Source organism: Salmo salar, chromosome ssa01 (genome assembly GCF_905237065.1).
Source record: "Salmo salar chromosome ssa01, Ssal_v3.1, whole genome shotgun sequence".
In the NCBI taxonomy this organism is placed as follows: Eukaryota; Metazoa; Chordata; class Actinopteri; order Salmoniformes; family Salmonidae; genus Salmo; species Salmo salar.
Window position 1 is genome coordinate 164,982,505 of NC_059442.1, and position 21,087 is coordinate 165,003,591.

General features: G+C 40.6%; 1 protein-coding gene across 18 annotated transcripts in view; it reads left to right on the forward strand.

Moving 5' to 3' along the window:
- Positions 1-15,276, forward strand: part of ppip5k2 (diphosphoinositol pentakisphosphate kinase 2) — an 87,568-nt gene extending 72,292 nt beyond the window's left edge. For 8 of the 18 annotated variants that reach the window (XM_014145523.2, XM_014145566.2, XM_014145583.2 and 5 more), the window contains 5 exons: positions 212-274; positions 1,184-1,204; positions 7,343-7,486; positions 7,576-7,671; positions 13,980-15,276. In XM_014145523.2, the coding sequence (XP_014000998.1) occupies positions 212-274; positions 1,184-1,204; positions 7,343-7,486; positions 7,576-7,671; positions 13,980-14,593 (938 nt within the window). In that variant the 3' untranslated portion in view covers positions 14,594-15,276. The remainder of the gene's footprint in view (positions 1-211; positions 275-1,183; positions 1,205-7,342; positions 7,487-7,575; positions 7,672-13,979) is intronic. The other 10 variants (XM_014145557.2, XM_014145624.2, XM_014145589.2 and 7 more) reach the window with 3 other exon arrangements.
- Positions 15,277-21,087: the final 5,811 nt, after the last annotated feature.

Genomic DNA, 21,087 nt, shown 5'->3' on the forward strand with positions numbered 1-21,087 from the left:
TCTTCAGCAGATAACCATAACAATTGTTAATCTTCACAAACTTTGCTCTGGCTGAGAGAATCCCAACAGTTAACACACTACTAAAACAAACGCTCCGTTTCCCACCCTTCTCACCTGCATGCCTTCTAATACTTGATTTCTTTTGCCTTTTCCTAACCTCTATTTCTGTTAGCTGTTGTACATTTCAGGTACCTGTTTTTCTCTTTCTCAGAGGCCACGCGTGGGTCTGCTGTAAAACGATTTTCTATCTCATTTGCGCGACACCCAACCAATGGTATGTTTGCTTTTGTTAATTAAGATGCATCCTTACCTCATCCCTGTTGTCATTTTGATCTGGATAGAATCTTCCCTCCTCATGAGACCCTCTGCTAGTGTCAAAGCAGTGCACATGGAATGTGATCCTAAATATTGAGACTTCTGAATGCTCATGCAGCCCTCCAAGACCATGTGCTTCTTTTGATCGCCTGAAAATTCCTCCTGTTTGTCACCCTATAGTTTAGGATTACATGGAGCTATTTTGTGACTAGCTAGGCTAGCTAGACCTGTCCCCTGCTTATCTGTTCATTTTAATAGTCGCAGTGCTGTAGTTTGTTTGGTTTGAATATAGCCTTCAATTTTTTCTTGATGACTTTTGTTGTGTCGGAGTTGGGTGACTGTATCACAACAATGTTGCCTATCTAAATGTTCCTTTAGACGTATGGCAAATGGTTATACCGTTGATCTAGTCAAATATGGTAAGGCTGCTAATCTAGTCAAATATGGTAATGCTGCTAATCTAGTCAAATATGGTAATGCTGCTAATCTAGTCAAATATGGTAATGCTGCTAATCTAGGCAAATGTAGTAATGCTTTTAGTCTATGGCAAATATAGCAATGCTGACAATCTAGTCAAATATAGTAATGCTGCTAATCTAGTCAAATTTAGCTATAGTATCTATTGCACTTTTATATTTTTTTTATGTAAAGGCAACTTTTTACATCAATGTGATATCTGGGATTAATATTTTATTACATTTGGGCCGCATAAACCTGTCAGTCACCTCAGCTTGTGGTTAACGCTGTAATTTTGATGCAACAAAATATGATTTTGTATTTAAAGTACATTCTTTGTACATTAAACCAATTTGCACTAATTTGATCATTTTGGATTATCGTTTTTTTTCTGCTTTTCTAAATGGGTCAGTCTTTTCCAGTATGTTCTGTGGTAAGTGTTTTATGTTTAATTTACCCATTTTTATCTTGTCTGAACGTTGTTTGGTGTTTTTAGTTCATATAGATTTCTGTTGTGTATAGTTCAGCTTCCTTTATCTTTCTCAGTTTTCAGTCTAGACCTCCACAGTCTCTTAAACATAGTCTTCCCTGTTTTCTCCTTTCCTCAGACCCTTGGCTATGGAAATACCTTGAGTAGCTGTGTGCTTTAGTCCTGCCCCTCAGAACACTTTTGCTCATGAAAATGATATTTCTATTTGGTGCTATTGACAGGTGCTATCTATGATAAATAATCTAAGCCACAGCCATACAGTACATGTCCTACAGTCCAAAAAGGTTTAGTATATTTATTGATAAAATATTAAGATTTGTTATCATTGTTACTGTGAATTTCAAGCATATACAGTACCAGTCAAAAGTTTGGACACACCTACTCAAGGATTTTTCTTTATTTTTACTATTTTCTACATTGTAGAATACTAGTGAAGACGACATCAAAACTATGAAATAACACATTAGGACTCATGTAGTAACCAAAAAAGTGTTAAACAAATCAAATATATTTTATATTTGAGGTTCTTCAAAGTAGCCACCCTTTGCCTTGATGACAGCATAGCACAATCTTGGCATTCTCTCAACCAGCTTCACCTGGAATGCTTTGAATAGGTGTGTCCAAACTTTTCACTGGTACTTTAAATATTTACTTAATATACAGTTGAAGTCGGAAGTTTACTTACACTTAGGTTGGAGTCATTAAAACTCGTTTTTCAACCTCTCCACAAATGTCTTGTTGACAAACTATAGTTTTGGCAAGTCAGTTAGGACATCTACTTTATGCATGACATAAGTAATTTTTCCAACAATTGTTTACAGACAGATTATTTCACTTATTATTCACTGTATTCCAGTGGGTCAGAAGTTTACATACACTAAATTGACTGTGCCTTTTAAACAGCTTGGAAAATTCCAGAAAATGATGTCATGGCTTTAGAAGCTTCTGATTGGCTAATTGATTTGAATCATTTGAGTCAATTGGAGGTGTACCTGTGGATGTATTTCAAGGCCTACCTTCAAACTCAGTGCCTCTTTGCTTGACATCATGGGGGAAAAAAATTAAAAATCAGACAAGACCTCAGGAAAAAGAATTGTAGACCTCCACAAGTCTGGTTCATCCTTGGGAGCAGTTTCCAAACGCCTGAAGGTACCACGTTAATCTGTAGAAATAATAGTACGCAAGTATAAACACCATGGGACCACGCAGCCGTCATACCGCTCAGGAAGGAGATGCATTCTGTCTCCTAGAGATGAATGTACTTTGGTGCGAAAAGTGCAAATCAATCCCAGAACAACAGCAAAGGACCTTGTGAAGATACTCGAGGAAACGGGTACAAAAGTACCTATATCCACAGTAAAACGAGTCCTATATCGACATAACCTGAAAGGCCGCTCAGCAAGGAAGAGGCCACTGCTCCAAAACCGCCATAAAGCCAGACTACGGTTTGCAACTGCACATGGGGACAAAGATTGTACTTTTTGGAGAAATGTCCTCTGGTCTGATGAAACAAAAATAGAACTGTTTGGCCATAATGACCATCGTTATGTTTTGAGGAAAAAGGGGAAGGCTTGCAAGCCGTAGAACAACATCCCAACCGTGAAGCACGGGGGTGGCAGCATCGTGTTGTGGGGGTGCTTTGCTGCAGGAGGGACTGGTGCACTTAACGAAATAGATGGCATCATGAGGAAGGAAAATTATGTGGATATATTGAAGCAAAATCTCAGGACATCAGTCAGGAAGTTAAAGCTTGGTCGCAAATGGGTCTTCCAAATGGACAATGACCCCAAGCATACTTCCAAAGTTATGGCAAATTGGCTTAAGGACAACAAAGTCAAGGTATTGGAGTGGCCATCACAAAGCCCTGACCTCAATCCTATAGAAAATGTGTGGGCAGAACTGAAAAAGAGTGTGCGAGCAAGGAGGTCTTCAAACCTGACTCAGTTACACCAGCTCTGTCAGGAGGAATGGGCCAAAATTCACCCAACTTATTGTGGGAAGCTTGTGGAAGGCTACCCGAAATGTTTGACCCAAATTAAACAATTTAAAGGCAATGCTACCAAAAACTAAGTGAGTATATGTAAACTTCTGACCCACTGGGAACGTGATGAAAGAAATAAAAGCTGAAATAAATAATTCTCTCTACTATTATTCTGACATTTCACATTCTTAAAATAAAGTGGTGATGCTAACTGACCTAAGACAGGACATTTTTACTAGGATTAAATGTCAGGAATTGTGAAAAACTGAGTTTAAATGTATTTGACTAAGGTGTATGTAAACTTCCGACTTCAACTGTATTTTTCTTGTTATAGGGAAAATTAGAAGTTTAATAAGAAAGGGGGCAGATCCAATCTATACCTTTTCCTGAGGTATCATATAGTGTAACTACTGTGTTATACATCCCTGCAAATATTTTCATATTTGGCCAACAAATAAGGTTTTGTTGAAAAAGAAACTTTGTTCAAATCTAATATTTTTTATATGAATTTACATCATATCCCAAAATGTGTCTTTCTACAGAGTACCGAGGTTTTTCATCCATGGTGTGTTAGACTCATTGGGGGGGTATTCATACAAATAAATATGTGGTTATTACCTCAAATGCTAAGCTCAATTGATTTTAGCTATGTATTTAGCAAACATATTTTGTTCAATGAATTGCCTCAATGACATGCAAATGGGGAAGATTTTGATGCTGTTATTAGTGATCATAAAAATGTCCCCTTTTGCCCTCCGTTGTATTAACCAGAGAAGCCATGCTCATCGTAACATACTAACCGAAAATGTTTTCTGCATCATCACCTTTGTCTGCAGTGTCTCAGACACATTTATTTACGCTTTGGTGTTAGTGTAATGCCTAAATATTATTTTCTCAGTTACTTGTTACCTTCTCAGCTGTCAAATTCGACATACTTTGGAAACTGAATCTACCACAGCTCTTTGTCATGAAAATACACACTAATGTTAAAAACCTGAAGTATTATTTATATATTAATGCAATAATTTAGAAAATAAGTATATCTAACCAATTCCAATTGTATACAGTGCATTCGGAAAGTATTCAGACCCCTTGACTTTTTCCACATATTGTTACGTTACAGCCTTATTCTAAAATTGATTTAAATGTTTTCCCCTTCATCAATCTACACACAATACCCCATGATGACAAAGCAAAAACAGGTTTTTAGACATTTTTGCAAATATATTAAAAATGGAAATATTACGTTTACATAGTTATTCAGACCCTTTACTCAGTACTTTGTTGAAGCACCTTTTGCAGGGATTACAGCCTTGAGTCTTGCTGGGTATGATGCTACAAGCTTGGCACACCTATATTTGGGGAGTTTCTCCCATTCTTCTCTGCAGATCCTCTCAAGCTCTGTCAGGTTGGAAGGGGAGCGTCGCTGCACATCTATTTTCAGGTCTCTCCAGAGATGTTCAATCGGGTTAAAGTACAGGCTCGGGCTAGGCCGCTCAAGGACTTTCAGAGACTTGTCTGCAAGCCACTCCTGCTTTGTCTTGGCTGTGTACTTAGGGTTGTTGTCCTTTTGGAAGGTGAACCTTCGCCCCAGTCTGAGGTCATGAGCACTCTGAAGCAGGTTTTCATCAAGGATCTCTCTCTTTCGTCAATGATCTCTCTCTTTCATCAAGGATCTCTTTGTACTTATCTCTCTGTGCTCCGTTCATCCATCCCTCAATCCTGACTAGGCTCCCAGTCCCTGCTGCTGAAAAACATCCCCACAGCATGATGCTGTGACCGCCATGCTTCACCGTAGAGATGGTGCCAGGTTTCCTCCTGATGTGACGCTTGGCATTCAGGCCAAAGAGTTCAATCTTGGTTTCATCAGACCAGAGAATCTTGTTCCTCATGGTCTGAGTCTTTGCATGCCTTTTGGCAAACTCCAAGCAGGCTATCATGTGCCTTTTACTGAGGAGTGGCTTCCGTCTGGCCACTCTACCATAAAGGCCTGATTGGTGGAGTGCTGCAGAGATGTTTGGCTTTCTGGAAGGTTCTCCCATCTCCACAGAGGAACTCTGGAGCTCTGTCTGAGTGACCATCGGGTTCTCGGTCACCTCCCTGACCAAGGCCCTTCTCCGCCAATTGCTCAGTTTGGCCGCGCGACCAGCTCTAGGAAAGAGTCTTGGTGGTTCCAAACTTCATCCATTTAAGAATGATGGAGGCCACTGGGGACCTTCTATACTGCTGTTTTCGTACCCTTCCCCAGATCTGTTCTTTGACACAATCCTGTCTCGGAGCTCTATGTACAATTCCTTTGACCTCATGCCTTGGTTTTTGCTCTGACATGCACTGTCAACTGTGGGGCCTTTCCAAATATTTTCCAATCAATTGAATTTATCGCCGGTGGACTCCAATCAACTTGTAGAAACTTCTCAAGGATGATAAATGGAAACAGGATGCACCTGAGCTCAATTTCGAGTCACATAGCAAAGAGTCTGAATACTTATGTAAATAAGGTATTTGTAACGGTTGTCGTCGGGAATGGAGGACCAAAACGCAGCAGGAATGTGGATGCTCATCTTGTATTTTATTTTAAATTAAGAGAACACCAAAATAACAAACGAACAACAAAACAGTCTTGTCAGGCTCACACATGCAAAACAAGAAACAATCTCCCACAAACACATACCCCTATATAGGACTCTCAATCAGAGGCAACTAGAAAACACCTGCCTCCAATTGAGAGTCCAACCCCAATAAACTAGACATAGAAATACAAAAGACTAGAGACCACATAGAAATACAAACCTAGAACATAACCCCGGAAATAATAAATCAAACACCCTACTACATAAAACACCACCCCGAACCACATAAACAAAATACCCTCTGCCACGTCCTGACCAAACTACAATAACAAATAATCCTTATACTGGTCAGGATGTGACAGTATTTCTGTTTTTTATTTTGAATACATTTTTTAAAAATCTAGCAACCTGTTTTTCGCTTTGTCATTATGAGGTATTGTGTGTAGATTGAGGACTTTTTCAAATGTAATTAATACATTTTTGAAGAAGGCTGTAATGTAACAAAATGTGGGAATATTCAAGAGCCCTGAATTCACTCATTACCCACAGTCACTAATCGATTACCACTTAAGAATAATGCTAGACCCGCCAAAGAGCAAGCCAACTGGAAAAAGAGATGAAACCAGAAAAAGAAAGTAGCCCCATATTCTTTTGTATGTATTGTCATTTCTAAAACGTCTTAAATAGTTGCCATGTACATTAATGCCATTTTCTTACATTATGGTATTTTATTAAATGTGCATTATGCAGATATCGCTCCACCATTTCCTGGTTGCTAAAATTCTAATAGTTCTCCTAATTTCAATTTGTGGCAAAACAAGCAAGAATCATTGTACCATCTAAACCACTGTGAAAATATTTTCAATAACCACAAATATTGTATTTTCAGCTTGTTTGAAGCTGGTGTACAAACGGAAAGTAAAAGATGCAAAAATGAAACTTAAGAACTGGAATCATAGAAATGGCACACAGAACAGATGTACCGCTTCTTGCTTCCAATGAGTGATAGATCTATAACTCATATTTTTATGCAAATTTCATCAGGTTGCCTAAAAAGTTACAACTTGTAGCTTTTAAATCAAATGTAAAAAAATGTATTTAAAAAAGTCAGCTTTTCTCCTGAACGATATTGTGGTGTTTGTTAGACCACTTTGTTGAATCTCGCCCCAACGTCCATCAAAGGCTTTAGGGCTATATAAACCAAACTGTAATCCCAACTAGGTTAAGTTAACATTCACTCTTGTGTTTCTTCTCATCCTGGCTGTGACAGTCGTGATGGGTATTGCTTTCAGTGGGATATACTTTGTGTCATACATCTGCCTGCATCCTACAGTATTCACCTCAATCAGATCTGATTTTTGTCGGTAGTGTTTTATTTTGTTTGCTGTCACTTGGAGATAATGGAAGCCTTGTGATTTTTGTCTGCCGATTTCAAATAATACAATGTTCTCTGTCATGAGTAGTCTCCAGAGGGCTTGTAGTGTTCTCCGTATTGTCGGCTTGTCATCTGGAGGCGTTTCCACCCTCTAGGTTTTGAGCTGTACTCCATGGTTCCGTCCATATGCCCCCTGGAGACCCTGCACAACTCGCTCTCGCTGAAACAGATAGACGACTTCCTGGCTTCCATCGCTGCATCCCATGAGTCACTCCTGGACATCTCTGCCTCCTCCCCAGGTACATATCGCTGCTCATCGTACAGTACAAATGATCAACGATCATTTGTTGCCGCTCGCATCTCAATATATTTTTTTTGTGTTCGACAGCTGCGAAGAAAACTCCTTTGAACACTTACACTCCTGCAAAGATATTGCCCTGCCCTTTCACGCAAGGCAAGAAGAATGTGGACAAGGCTGCAACTGGTAAACGATTTAGTGTTGATTACCCATCACTTGCTATAGTAGTACTGTAACTAATTGGCTTGCTCTGTTTATGTACTCTTTTTATTTGACCATTCTTTGGGCTATTCCAGCATTATAGATGTGACATAAGAAATAAAGCAATTACGCTTTTGCTCCTGAGTGGCGCAGAGGTCCGCAGCACTGCTTCTCAGTGCTAGAGGCGTCACTACAGACCCTGGTTTGATTTCAGGCTGTATCACAACCGGCCGTGATTGGGAGTCCCATAGAGCGGGGCGCAATTGACACAGCGTCGTCCGGGTTTGGCCAGGGTAGGCCATCATTGTAAATAAGAATTTGTTCTTAACTGACTTGCCTAGTTAAATAAATAAAAATGGATGTGACATATATTTTCGTACAAGATTTAAGGGGAGACTGAACATATTAGCATATTAACATATTAGCAAAAAGTCTGAGTTGGTAAGTCTTTTAGAATGAAAGGCTTGACTGAACACAAAAACAACAATTTTGAAAAGATTGTCTTGCATTATTACTTTGGAGAGGAGAAGCGACGATTATGAATGTGACACACTATGTTATGGATGTGACACTCCGTTATGGATGTGACAATCTGAAACAGTCAGATTTCTTGATCAAAATCTATCGTACTGTAACAAGTGTTGTCATCTGGAATGTTTTTTATAATGTCAACAGAAGTGGAACTACATAATTATGTTCCAAAATACTGAATGGTATTCTGCACCATAGTCTAATAATGCAAGGCAACACTCCGAACAGAGTATTTAAAAAAATATATCAATGACCATTACTAGTTGAATGTAGACATGAGACAATTTATTCTATTCTATTTTTTTATTTTCTTAAAAGGGTGGATCAGCTTTAATATTGCGGATAGATTGTAGCTTCCATCAAAGTAATTGTCTGCATCACTTCCAATCTCCCATATATTTTCGGGGTAAATATATTTATATATATACACTACCGTTCGAAAGTTTGAGGTCACTTAGAAATGTCCTTGTTTTTGAAAGAAAAGCATTTTTTTTTGTCCATTTAAAATAACATCAAATTGATCAGAAATACAGTGTAGACATCGTTAATGTTGTAAATTACTATTGTAGCTGGAAACGGCTGCTTTTTAATGGAATATCTACATAGGGGTTACAGAGGCCCATTACAGTGAGGGGAGAAAAAGTATTTGATCCCCTGCTGATTTTGTACGTTTTCCCACTGACAAAGAAATGGTCTGTCTATAATTTTAATAGTAGGTTTATTTGAACAGTGAGAGACAGAATAACAACAAAAAAATCCAGAAAAACGCATGTCAAAAATGTTATAAAATGATTTGCATTTTAATGAGGGAAATAAGTATTTGACCCCTCTCAATCAGAAAGATTTCTGGCTCCCAGGTGTCTTTTATACAGGTAACGAGCTGAGATTAGGAGCACACTCTTAAAGGGAGTGCTCCTAATCTCAGTTTGTTACCTGTATAAAAGACACCTGTCCACAGAAGCAATGAATCCATCAGATTCCAAACTCTCCACCATGGCCAAGACCAAAACTCTCCAATGATGTCGGGGACAAGATTGTAGACCTACACAAGGCTGGAATGGGCTACAAGACCATCGCCAAGCAGCTTGGTGAGAAGGTGACAACAGTTGGTGCGATTATTCGCAAATGGAAGAAGCACAAAAGAACTGTCAATCTCCCTCGGCCTGGGGCTCCATGCAAGATCTCACCTCGGGGAGTTGCAATGATCATGAGAACGGTAAGGAATCAGCCCAGAACTACACGGGAGGATCTTGTCAATGATCTCAAGGCAGCTGGGACCATAGTCACCAAGAAAACAATTGGTAACACACTACGCCGTGAAGGACTGAAATCCTGCAGCGCCCGCAAGGTCCCCCTGCTCAAGAAAGCACATATACATGCCCGTCTGAAGTTTGCCAATGAACATCTGAATGATTCAGAGGACAACTGGTGAAAGTGTTGTGGTCAGATGAGACCAAAATGGAGCTCTTTGGCATCAACTCAACTCGCCGTGTTTGGTGGAGGAGGAATGCTGCCTATGACCCCAAGAACACCATCCCCACCGTCAAACATGGAGGTGGAAACATTATGCTTTGGGGTGTTTTTCTGCAAAGGGGACAGGACAACTTCACCGCATCAAAGGGACGATGGACGGGGCCATGTACCATCAAATCTTGGGTGAGAACCTCCTTCCCTCAGCCAGGGCATTGAAAATGGGTCGTGGATGGGTATTCCAGCATGACAATGACCCAAAACACACGGCCAAGGCAACAAAGGAGTGGCTCAAGAAGAAGCACATTAAGGTCCTGGAGTGGCCTAGCCAGTCTCCAGACCTTAATCCCATAGAACATCTGTGGAGGGAGCTGAAGGTTCGAGTTGCCAAACGTCAGCCTAGAAACCTTAATGATTTGGAGAAGATCTGCAAAGAGGAGTGGGACAAAATCCCTCCTGAGATGTGTGCAAACCTGGGTGGCCAACTACAAATCAAATGTATTTATATAGCCCTTCTTTAATCAGCTGATATCTCAAAATGCTGTACAGAAACCCAGCCTAAAACCCCAAACAGCAAGCAATGCAGGTGTAGAAGCACGGTGGCTAGGAAAAACTCCCTAAAAAGACCAAAACCTAGAGAGGAACCAGGTTATGAGGGGTGGCCAGTCGTCTTCTGGCTGTGCTGGGTGGAGATACAAGAAACATCTGACCTCTGTGATTGCCAACAAGGGTTTTGCCACCAAGTACTAAGTCATGTTTTGCAGAGGGGTCAAATACTTATTTCCCTCATTAAAATGCAAATCAATTCATAACATTTTTGACATGCGTTTTTCTGGATTTTTTTGTTGTTATTCTGTCTCTCACTGTTCAAATAAACCTACCATTAAAATAATAGACTAATCATTTCTTTGTCAGTGGGCAAACGTACAAAATCTGCAGGGGATCAAATACTTTTTTCCCTCACTGTATCAGCAACCATCACTCCTGTGTTCCAATGGCACGTTGTGTTAGCTAATCCAAGTTTATCATTTTAAAAGGCTAATTGATCATTAGAAAACCCTTTTGCAATTGTTAGCACAGCTGAAAACTGTTGTTCTGATTAAAGAAGCAACAAAACTGGCCTTTAGACTAGTTGAGTATCTGGAGCATCAGCATTTGTGGGTTCGATTACAGGCTCAAAATGGCCAGAAACAAATAACTTTCTTCTGAAACTTGTCAGTCTATTCTTGTTCTGAGAAATGAAGGCTATTCTATGCGAGAAATTGCCAGGAAACTGAAGAACTCGTACAACGCTGTGTACTACTCCCTTCACAGAACAGAGCAAACTGACTCTAACCAGAATAGAAAGAGGAGTGGGAGGCCCCGGTGCACAACTGAGCAAGAGGACAAGTAAATTAGCGTGTCTAGTTTGAGAAACAGACGCCTCCACAAGTCCTTAACTGGCAGCTTCATTAAATAGTACCCGCAAAACACCAGTCTCAACGTCAACAGTGAAGAGGCGCCTCCGGGATGCCGGCCTTCTAGGAAGAGTTGTAAAGAAAAAGCCATATCTCAGACTGGCCAATAAAAAGAAAAGACTAAGATGGGCAAAAGAACACAGACACTGGACAGAGGAACTCTGACAGTATCCCGGATTTCTATTTGCCATATATTTTTCAACTGTACTGAACCTTTCGATTCAAAAGTTCTGAACCTTTCTATTCTCATAGTTTCTACAGATTGTAAATTAAAGATGAACGTTTTTGCTAAAATAATAATTATATTATTGATCGATTGACTGACTTTTCAAATCACCCTGTATTGCTATCTGCAGCGTTAGCTCTAGGTAAATGTTGCAATTCTTCAGCCATTCCTAGACCTGTGACCAAAAACGAGCTACATATGGACAATACCAAAATAAATGATCTGCAGAGCTGGGAAGGTTGTATCCCCTATATAAACTCATCAAAAAAAGAAATGTCCTCTCACTGTTAACTGCGTTTATTTTCAGCAAACTTGACATGTGTAAAGATTTGTATGAACATAACAAGATTCAACAACTGAGACATAAACTGAACAAGTTCCACAGACATGTGACTAACAAATGGAATAATGTGTCCCTGAACAAAGGGGGGGGGTCAAAATCAAAAGTCAGTCAGTATCTGGTGTGGCCACCAGCTGCATTAAGTACTGCAGTGCATCTCATGGAATCTGCCAGATTTGCCAGTTCTTGCTGTGAGATGTTACCCCACTCTTCCACCAAGGCACCTGTAAGTTTCTGGACATTTCTGGGGGGAATGGCCCTAGCCATCACCCTCCGATCTAACAGGTCCGAGACATGCTCAATGGGATTGAGATCTGGGCTCTTCGCTGGCCATGGCAGAACACTGACATTCCTGTCCTGCAGGAAATCACGCACAGAAGGAGGAGTATGGCTGGTGGCATTGTCATGCTGGAGGGTCATGTCAGGATGAGCCTGCAGGAAGGGTACCACATGAGGGAGGAGGATGTCTTCCCTGTAACGCACAGTGTTGAGATTGCCTGCAATGACAAGCTCAGTCTGATGATGCTGTGACACACTGCCCCAGACCAAGACGGACCCTCCACCTCCAAATCGATCCCGCTCCAGAGTACAGGCCTCTGTGTAACGCTCATTCCTTCGACTATAAACGCGAATCCGACCATCACCCCTGGTGAGACAAAACCGTGACTCGTCAGTGAAGAGCACTTTTTGCCAGTCCTTTCTGGTCCAGCGACGGTGGGTTTGTGCCCATTGGCGACGTTGTTGCCGGAGATGTCTGGTGAGGACCTGCCTTAGAATAGGCCTACAAGCCCTCAGTCCAGCCTCTCTCAGCCTATTGCGGACAGTCTGAGCACTGATGGAGGGATTGTGCGTTCCTGGTGTAACTCGGGCAGTTGTTGTTGCCATCCTCTACCTGTCCCGCAGGTGTGATGTTCGGGTGTACCGATCCTGTGCAGGTGTTGTAACACGTGGTCTGCCACTGTGAGGACGATCAGCTGTCCGTCCTGTCTCCCTGTAGCGCTGTCTTAGGCATCTCACAGTACGAACATTGCAATTTATTGCCCTGGCTACATCTGCAGTCCTCATGCCTCCTTGCAGCATGCCTAAGGCACGTTCACGCAAATGAGCAGGGATCCTGGGCATCTTTCTTTTGGTGTTTTTCAGAGTCAGTAGAAAGGCCTCTTTAGTGTCCTAAGTTTTCATAACTGTGACCTTAATTGCCTACCATCTGTAAGCTGTTAGTGTCTTAACGACCGTTCCACAGGTGCATGTTCATTAATTGTTTATGGTTCATTGAACAAGCATGGGAACAGTGTTTAAACCCTTTACAATGAAGATCTGTGAAGTTATTTGGATTTGTACGAATTATCTTTGAAGGACAGTGTCCTTATAAAGGGACGTTTCCTTTTTTTGCCGAGTTTATATAACATTCTATTGGTTGCAATAATTTGGTATAATTTAAATTGAAAAAATTCAACGTTTTGAATCCGGCGTCGTTTTGCATGTCAATTCATAAACCATGTGCCATGGAATTGGTACATCGAAAATCTCTTCCCAACTATTTAGCTATTTATATTGCACAGCTGTCAGAGTTCCTTACTTTTTCCCCCTTTCACTTGCCTCTTCCATTTTTGCTGTAATGCTGCAATTAGTTGGTTGTAATAGACATGAGATTATTTGTATTACACCTTTTCTGAAATATTGTGTAATGTAAATGTAAAATAGACATGAATATGCAAATGAAGCTATTTGGTATTTTTGGGGGGATCCCCACTAGCTGTTGGGGGGATCCCTACTAGCTGTTGCAAAAGCAGCAGCTACTCTTCCTGGGGTCCACACGAAACATGACATAATACAGAACATTAATAGTCAAGAAGAGCTCAAGGACAGAACTATATCAATTTTAAAAAAGGCACATGTAGCCTACATATCAATACATACACACACTATATAGGTCAAATAGGGGAGAGGCGATGTGAGGTTTTGCTTTATCTGTTTTTTGACATGTGCCTACTGTTAGTCTGCACTCCAAAATATAATTAGGAACGTGGCTTCATTCTGAAATGATTGACAAGTTTTTCTCAGGTTGACCTTCCGCTGGAACTTTTTTCCTTATTTTTCAGTCACAATGTTCTTGTGAATGGAGAATGCCAAGTTGAAACATCTGAAAGCTCAGTAACAGCTGGAGATTAACTCTACAATTTGAAATGAACTGAAGTCCATTTCACCAGCGGTGTGAGCTATGCTCACAGTTGACCATGCTCATTGCGCTTCCTTTTCTCCTTCACAGGGATCAGCTCATCGCCCACCAAAGATCCCCGGTCTGGCCCTGCCGACCCTTCCCCAAACGCTGCAGCCGGGGATAAAGCATCCCAGCCGTCCCCTTCTCAGCCCACCACAGAAAGCAAAGCAGCCCTGCAATCCTCCTCTGAGGACCTGGAACCTCCTGCTGGACTCTCAGCCACCCAGAACCCAGCAACTCAACACGCCTCCAAAGACAAACTGGAACCCTCAACCCCTGACAAATGTGTCAAGCAGACTCTGCAGCATGATGCCCAAAGTTGCAAAGTGCCACCACAAACCCAGAGTGGTGACGTATCACCACAATCCCCTGCCCAAGGTGCACCAAGTGGCAAAGTCCCTTCAAAGAACCCTACCCAAGATAACCTGACTTGTAAAATGTCCCCACACTCACCTTCCAAAAAAATCCAAACGTTTCCCCAGGATGCACCAAGTGGTAAAGTAACAACGCAAGCCCCTTCCCTAGACCCCACAGAAAAAGGGTCCAAGACTTCACCCCATGACAAAGTTCACCAGGGACTGAATTCTAAAGGTACTCTTGGAGAAGGTGCCATGTCTTTCACCACCAGCAAGGAAAGGGAGGCAAAGCTGGACTCCAAATAAACAAATGTTCTGTTCTAGGTCAAAACAGTGTTGCAATTGTTACATAATTAGGATTAGATTAACCAGAAATCACAATCTCGTCTAGACTAGGGTTATTTGTTACAAAATGCTGTTACTCTTTTAGCTGAGCTTACAACATGTTAATTTCATGAAGTTTCAATGTTTCTGGGGGGGTGTCACTGTTGCACAGTGTGTGTAAAAGGCACACTTACCTAAGACATGCAATGTGTTTGTGATTGTCTCTGCTACTGTATGACTGCTTCCCATTTGATTCACCTTTTGTTAGTGTCTTGTATATTTTAATGTAATGCCGATGTATAGAATTTAAATGTTGAATATTCTGCTGCCTACATCTCACTGGATTCCAGAACTGAGACTAATGGAATGGATGTTCTGGCTCATCTTGAGTCTACAAGGTCCAAGCTATGTTTTTAAAGGGTCAGATAAAATATACCTGTTTCCTGTACAGGGTACATATGTTTTTCACCTATATTTTCAGACCTACTCTGAGCTTGCACTTCATTTCCCATTCATGAAACTGGAATCAGAAGTGTCTGCCTTGTGCACACTGTAATGACCATCGTTTTCACTCTTTATTACATTGTAATCAAACATATAATTGTTGTGTATGTATGTATGTATATATATATATATTCAGAATAAAAATTCAGGGAAAATCCTAATCTTTGGTTTAACTGTCACTTCATTAGTTCTTTACTACAAGCTGTGCTTGTTGTTGTGCAACAACTGTCATTAATGGGTCTATTTGTCTGTGAAAACCATTCTATTTTTTTTGGTATGAGAGGTACAATTATGGAAATATTGCTCTAGATAATGTTATTCCCACAGTATATACACTGGGGCAAAAAAAGTATTTAGTCAGCCACCAATTGTGCAAGTTCTCCCACTTAAAAAGATGAGAGACGCCTGTAATTTTCATCGAAGGTACACTTCAACTATGACAGACAAAATGAGGGAAAAAAATCCAGAAAATAACATTGTAGGATTTTTTATGAATTTGTGGGAGAACTTGCACAATTGGTGGCTGACTAAATACTTTTTTGCCCCACTGTATGTGTTAGTAGGGGAAACACGATTACACCGTATTACACAAAACATTTAGCAGGCCTATACATTGGAGTAATGATGACAGGTAAAGGATATGGGAGATGATCAGACCTGGGTTCAATCTGTATTTGATTATTTGTTATTTAAATACTCACACCAAAATAATGTGGCCCGAATCAAGTACTTCTATTGGAAGTATTTTCTAATAATTTCCTATAGATATCCTACTGCTTAAAAGTATTTTCCAATACTTATTTAAAATATCTGGGTTAAATGCATCGGAGTGCATTTAAGTCAGTGTATTTGAGTATTTCCAAATACATTCCAATATTAATACATTACATTTAGCAGACACTTTTATCCAAAGCGACTTCGTCATGCGTGCATACATTTTACGTATGGGTGGTCCCGGGAATATTCAACTATTTGTCTTTTCAAAATAAATCTAAATATCAAAATACTTACCCCAAAATGTCTTTGAAAGTAATTGATATCTTAAATCGGGGATTATCAACTAGATTCAGCCGCGGGCCAATTTTGATGTTGAGCGGATGGTCAGGGGTCTGGAACTTAATAATAAAATAAAACATTTGATTGCGAACTGACCGCAAAGAAGCCTAAACAAGATGGTACATAATCATTTCCGATGGTCACTCTGGCAGAGCTCCAGAGTTCCTCTCTGGAGATGGGAGAACCTTCTAGAAGGACAACCATCTCTGCAGCACTCCACCAATCAGGCCTTTTATGGTAGAGTGGCCAGACGGAAACCACTACTCAGTAAAAGGTACATGACAGCCTGCTTGGAGTTTGCCAAAAAGTCACCTAAAGGACACTTAGACCATGAGAAACCCAATTATCTGGTCTGATGAAACGAAGATGGAACTCTTTGGCTTGAATGCCAAGCGTCACGTCTGGAGGAAACCTGTCACCATCCCTACGGTGAAGCATAGTGATGAGCATCATGCTGTGGGGATGTTTTTCAACGGCAGGGACTGGGAGACTAGTCAGTGTTGAGGGAAAGATGAACGGCGCTAAGTACAGAGAGATCCTTGATGAAAACCAGCTCCAGAGCGCTCAGGACCTCAGACTGGGGTGAAGGTTCACCTTCCAACAGGACAACGCAGGAGTGGCTTCTCTTTCTGCTGTGCTCATATTTCTGACCAGGAGTTTCATCTTTTCCATGAAAGAGTCTAGGAATCTGGGTTTCAAAATAAAATAATATCATATTTTAGATAATTTCTGAAAACATGCAGTCCAATAAATGAATCCTCTTGTAAGAGCAAAATGCTATATTTATTCTTACAGAAAATAAACAAATGGTGCGTGCGATGGAGGGTACTTCGGGATGGTAGGATACATTTTGTTCCGCAGAAATCTGTAAGTGGAAGGACTGTTATGGTACATCTGTATTCCAAGTTGTTTTATCTCCACGGAGAACCTCCGCCTCTCTTATTTCTCTGCACACTGCTCTGTAGTTTTAATAAGTCCTTTATATGTGGAGGTAGTGACCCCATGGCCTCCAACATTGGATCTTGTTTTGTTCTACAAATTATAAAGAGGATAGATGGATGATGATGATGAAATCCCCATATAAATGTATTATCAATCCTGATGTTGTCTATTAGAATTCAACATATGCTTTATTCCAATCTATAGGATTTTTTTTAGGTGTGAATTTGACAGCTTCTTTTCCAGGAACTGTATTCTATGAAAAATCTATATGAGATTAACTTTGTGATATTTTTGTTTCAATGTGTGTGCAATCAATTACTGCGAGTGTATTATTATTATACTATAGACCTCCTTCCAATGGATGATGGCCTCCTGCCCTGTGCTACATGCTGCTTCCTTTGACACCTAAGCTTCCCGTTTGCTTGTGAGGACACCTCCTTCTGCCACCTCTGTCATCTGACAGACCACCTTCTGCAGACCATCTTCTGCTTCCTCTGATGAAGCTGGGTCTATGCTCTCCTTCACTCTCTTGTTCTCTCTGTCTTTCTCACCTAAAACTCCTACATCTGCTGCTTCCTCTGATGAAGCTGGGTGTACGCTCTCCTTCACTCTCTTGTTCTCTCTCTTTCTCACCTAAAACTTCATCTGCTTCCCTGTCTTCTCCTTCAAAAATAGACAATCCAAGACTTTAAACCCGTTGTATTGATATAAAACAATAACGATGCATCTTTAATTGCTACGAACTTCGTAGTAGGCTTACTTATTTTTCTACTACGCCGTGCATCTGTTGGAGATTGAGAGGGTGGATTCTTGCTATTTATTCTGGTAGGTACTGCCTCGGAGGACAGTGTCTTCCATGTGTCATATGACATGAAATGTATTTTTGTTGGCAAAGATAGTAGCTGTACCAGAATCAGAATAAAACACTCTTCAAAGTGCTCCTCGCACATAGCATAACCCCCTTTTCTTTAGGTCCTCAAAGGACTTCTGCAGACTGATGTCTCTATGCCTGATGTTTCTCAGCCATATCTTCCTCCGGAGTAATTTATTTATTGAATATAACAACAACAAAAAAATTACTGGCTTTTTTTTTCTTCTTCATTTTATGGAAATATGACTGACTCTCTCTACACTTTCTAGGAGCAGAAGAGACCTCAGCAGTTTCTGGAAAACTACAACACCAGCAGTTGTTTTTTAACCTCTTCTCTGGGACCCCAGCCATTGTTTATACATTCTCTATATTTTCCATGGAGGGCCACATTAGAATATATTTTTGCCATCGTGGGCCAGAATCATATTACAGGATTATACATAATGACTGTGTTGACAGATATATCTACTGTAAATCACGTCCAGATATGCTACTTATTAAACATGCACGGAAATAAACCACATCCATGTTCTCCTTTTGGTAGGTATTTTCATTATTAAACATGCAATGAACTACACGAAGGGAAAAGTACTCTTGTTAACGGGTATGCACAAAAACCCAAGAAAGAGAGAGCGCTCAACATTACATTTAAACTACTCAATCAGTGTGAGGAGCGAAGTCTGATGGGCATTGACTAGAGCAGTGAAGTCGGGCATAGTTTCTGACGTCGCTATGCGCAGGATTGCTGAGAGTCAGTAAGAGATGCCCGTCCGTCTAGCATCACTACTCTGGACGGTTCTGACTTAGAATATGTGGACAACTACAAATACCTACAGTTGAAGTTGGAAGTTTACATACACCTTAGCCAAATACATTTAAACTCAGTTTTTCACAATTCCTGACATTTAATCCTAGTAAAAATTCAGTTTTAGGTCAGTTTGGATCACCACTTTATTTTAAGAATGTGAAATGTCAGAATAATAGTAGAGAGTGATTTATTTCAGCTTTTATTTATTTCATCACATTCCCAGTGGGTCAGAAGTTTACATACACTCAATTAGTATTTGGTTGCATTGCCTTTAAATTGTTTAACTTGCATCAAACATTTCGAGTAGCCTTTCACAAGCTTCCCACAATAAGTTGGGTGAATTTTGGCCCATTCCTTGACTTTGTGGTCCTTAAGCCATTTTGCCACAACTTTGGAAGTATGCTTGGGGTCATTGTCGATTTGGAAGACCTATTTGCGACCAAGCTTTAACTTCCTGACTGATGTCTTGATGTTGCTTCAATATATCCACATAATTTTCGCACCAAAGTATGTTCATCTCTAGGAGACAGAAGGCGTCTCCTTCCTGAGCGGTATGACGGCTGCGTGGTCCCATGTTGTTTATACTTGCGTACTATTGATTCTACAGATGAACGTGGCACCTTCAGGCATTTGGAAATTGCTCCCAAGGATGAACCAGACTTGTGGTGGTCTACAATTTTTTTTCTGAGGTCTTGGCTGATTTCTTTTGATTTTCCCATGATGTCAAGCAAAGAGGCACTGAATTTGAAGGAAGGCCTTGAAATACATCCACAGGTACACCTCCAATTGACTCAAATGATGTCAATTAGCCTATCAAGCTTCTAAAGCCATGACATAATTTTATGGAATTTTCCAAGCTGTTTAAAGGCACAGTCAACTTGGTGTATGTAAACTTCTGACCCACTGGAATTGTGATACAGTGAATTATAAGTGAAATATTCTGTCCTGTAAACAATTGTTGGACAAATTAATTGTGTCATGCACAAAGTAGATGTCCTAACCGACTTGCCAAAACTATAGTTTGTTAACAAGAAATTTGTGGAGTGGTTGAAAAACGAGTTTTAATGACTCCAACCTAAGTGTATGTAAACTTCCGACTTCAACTGTAGGTGTCTGGTTAGACTGTAAACTCTCCTTCCAGACTCACATTAAGCATCTCCAATCCAAAATTAAATCTAGAATCGGCTTCCTATTTCGCAACAAAGCATCCTTCACTTATGCTGCCAAACATACCCTCATAAATCTGACTATTCTACCGATCCTTGACTTTGGCGATGTCATTTACAAAATAGCCTCCAACACTCTACTCAGCAAATTTGGGGCGGCAGGATAGCCTAGTGTTGGACTAGTAACCGAAAGGTTGCAAGATCGAATCCCGAGCTGACAAGGTAAAACAAGGCAGTTCAGGACCCACTGATCCTAGGCTGTCGTTGAAAATAAGAATTTGTTCTTAAATCACTTGCCTAGTCAAATAAAGGTTAAAAAAAAATCATAATAATTAATTGGATGCAGTCTATCACAGTGCTATCCGGTTTGTCACCAAAGGCCCATATACTACCCACCACTGTGACCTGTATGCTCTCGTTGGCTGGCCCTCGCTTCATATTCGTCGCCAAACCGACTGGCTTCAGGTCATATATAAGTCTTTTCTAGGTAAAGCCCCGCCTTATCTCAGCTCACTGGTCACCATAGCAGCACCCACCCGTAGCACGCGCTCCCGCAGGTATATCTCTCTGGTCACCCCCAAAGCCAACTCCTGCTTTGGCCGCCTTTCCTTCCAGTTCTCTGCTGCCAATGACTGGAACGAACTGCAAAAATCACTGAAGCTGGAGACTCTTATCTCCCTCACTAGCTTTAAGCACCAGCTGTCAGAGCAGCTCACAGATCACTGCACCTGTACATAGCCCATCTGTAAATAGCCCAGCCAACTACCTCATCCCCATACTGTATTTATCTTGCTCCTTTGCACCCCAGTATCTATACTTGCACATTCATCTTCTGCACATCCACCATTCCAGTGTTTAATTGCTATATTGTAATTACTTCGCCACCATGGCCTATTTATTGCCTGACCTCCCTTATCTTACCTCATTTGCACTCACTGTATATAGACTTTTCTTTTTTTCTACTGTATATTATTGACTGTATGTTTATTTATTCCATGTGTAACTCTGTGCTGTTGTATGTGTCAAACTGCTGTGCTTTATCTTGGCCAGGTCGCAGTTGTAAATGAGAACTTGTTCTCAACTTGCCTACCTGGTTAAATAAAGGTGAAATAAATAAACATTCTAGCGC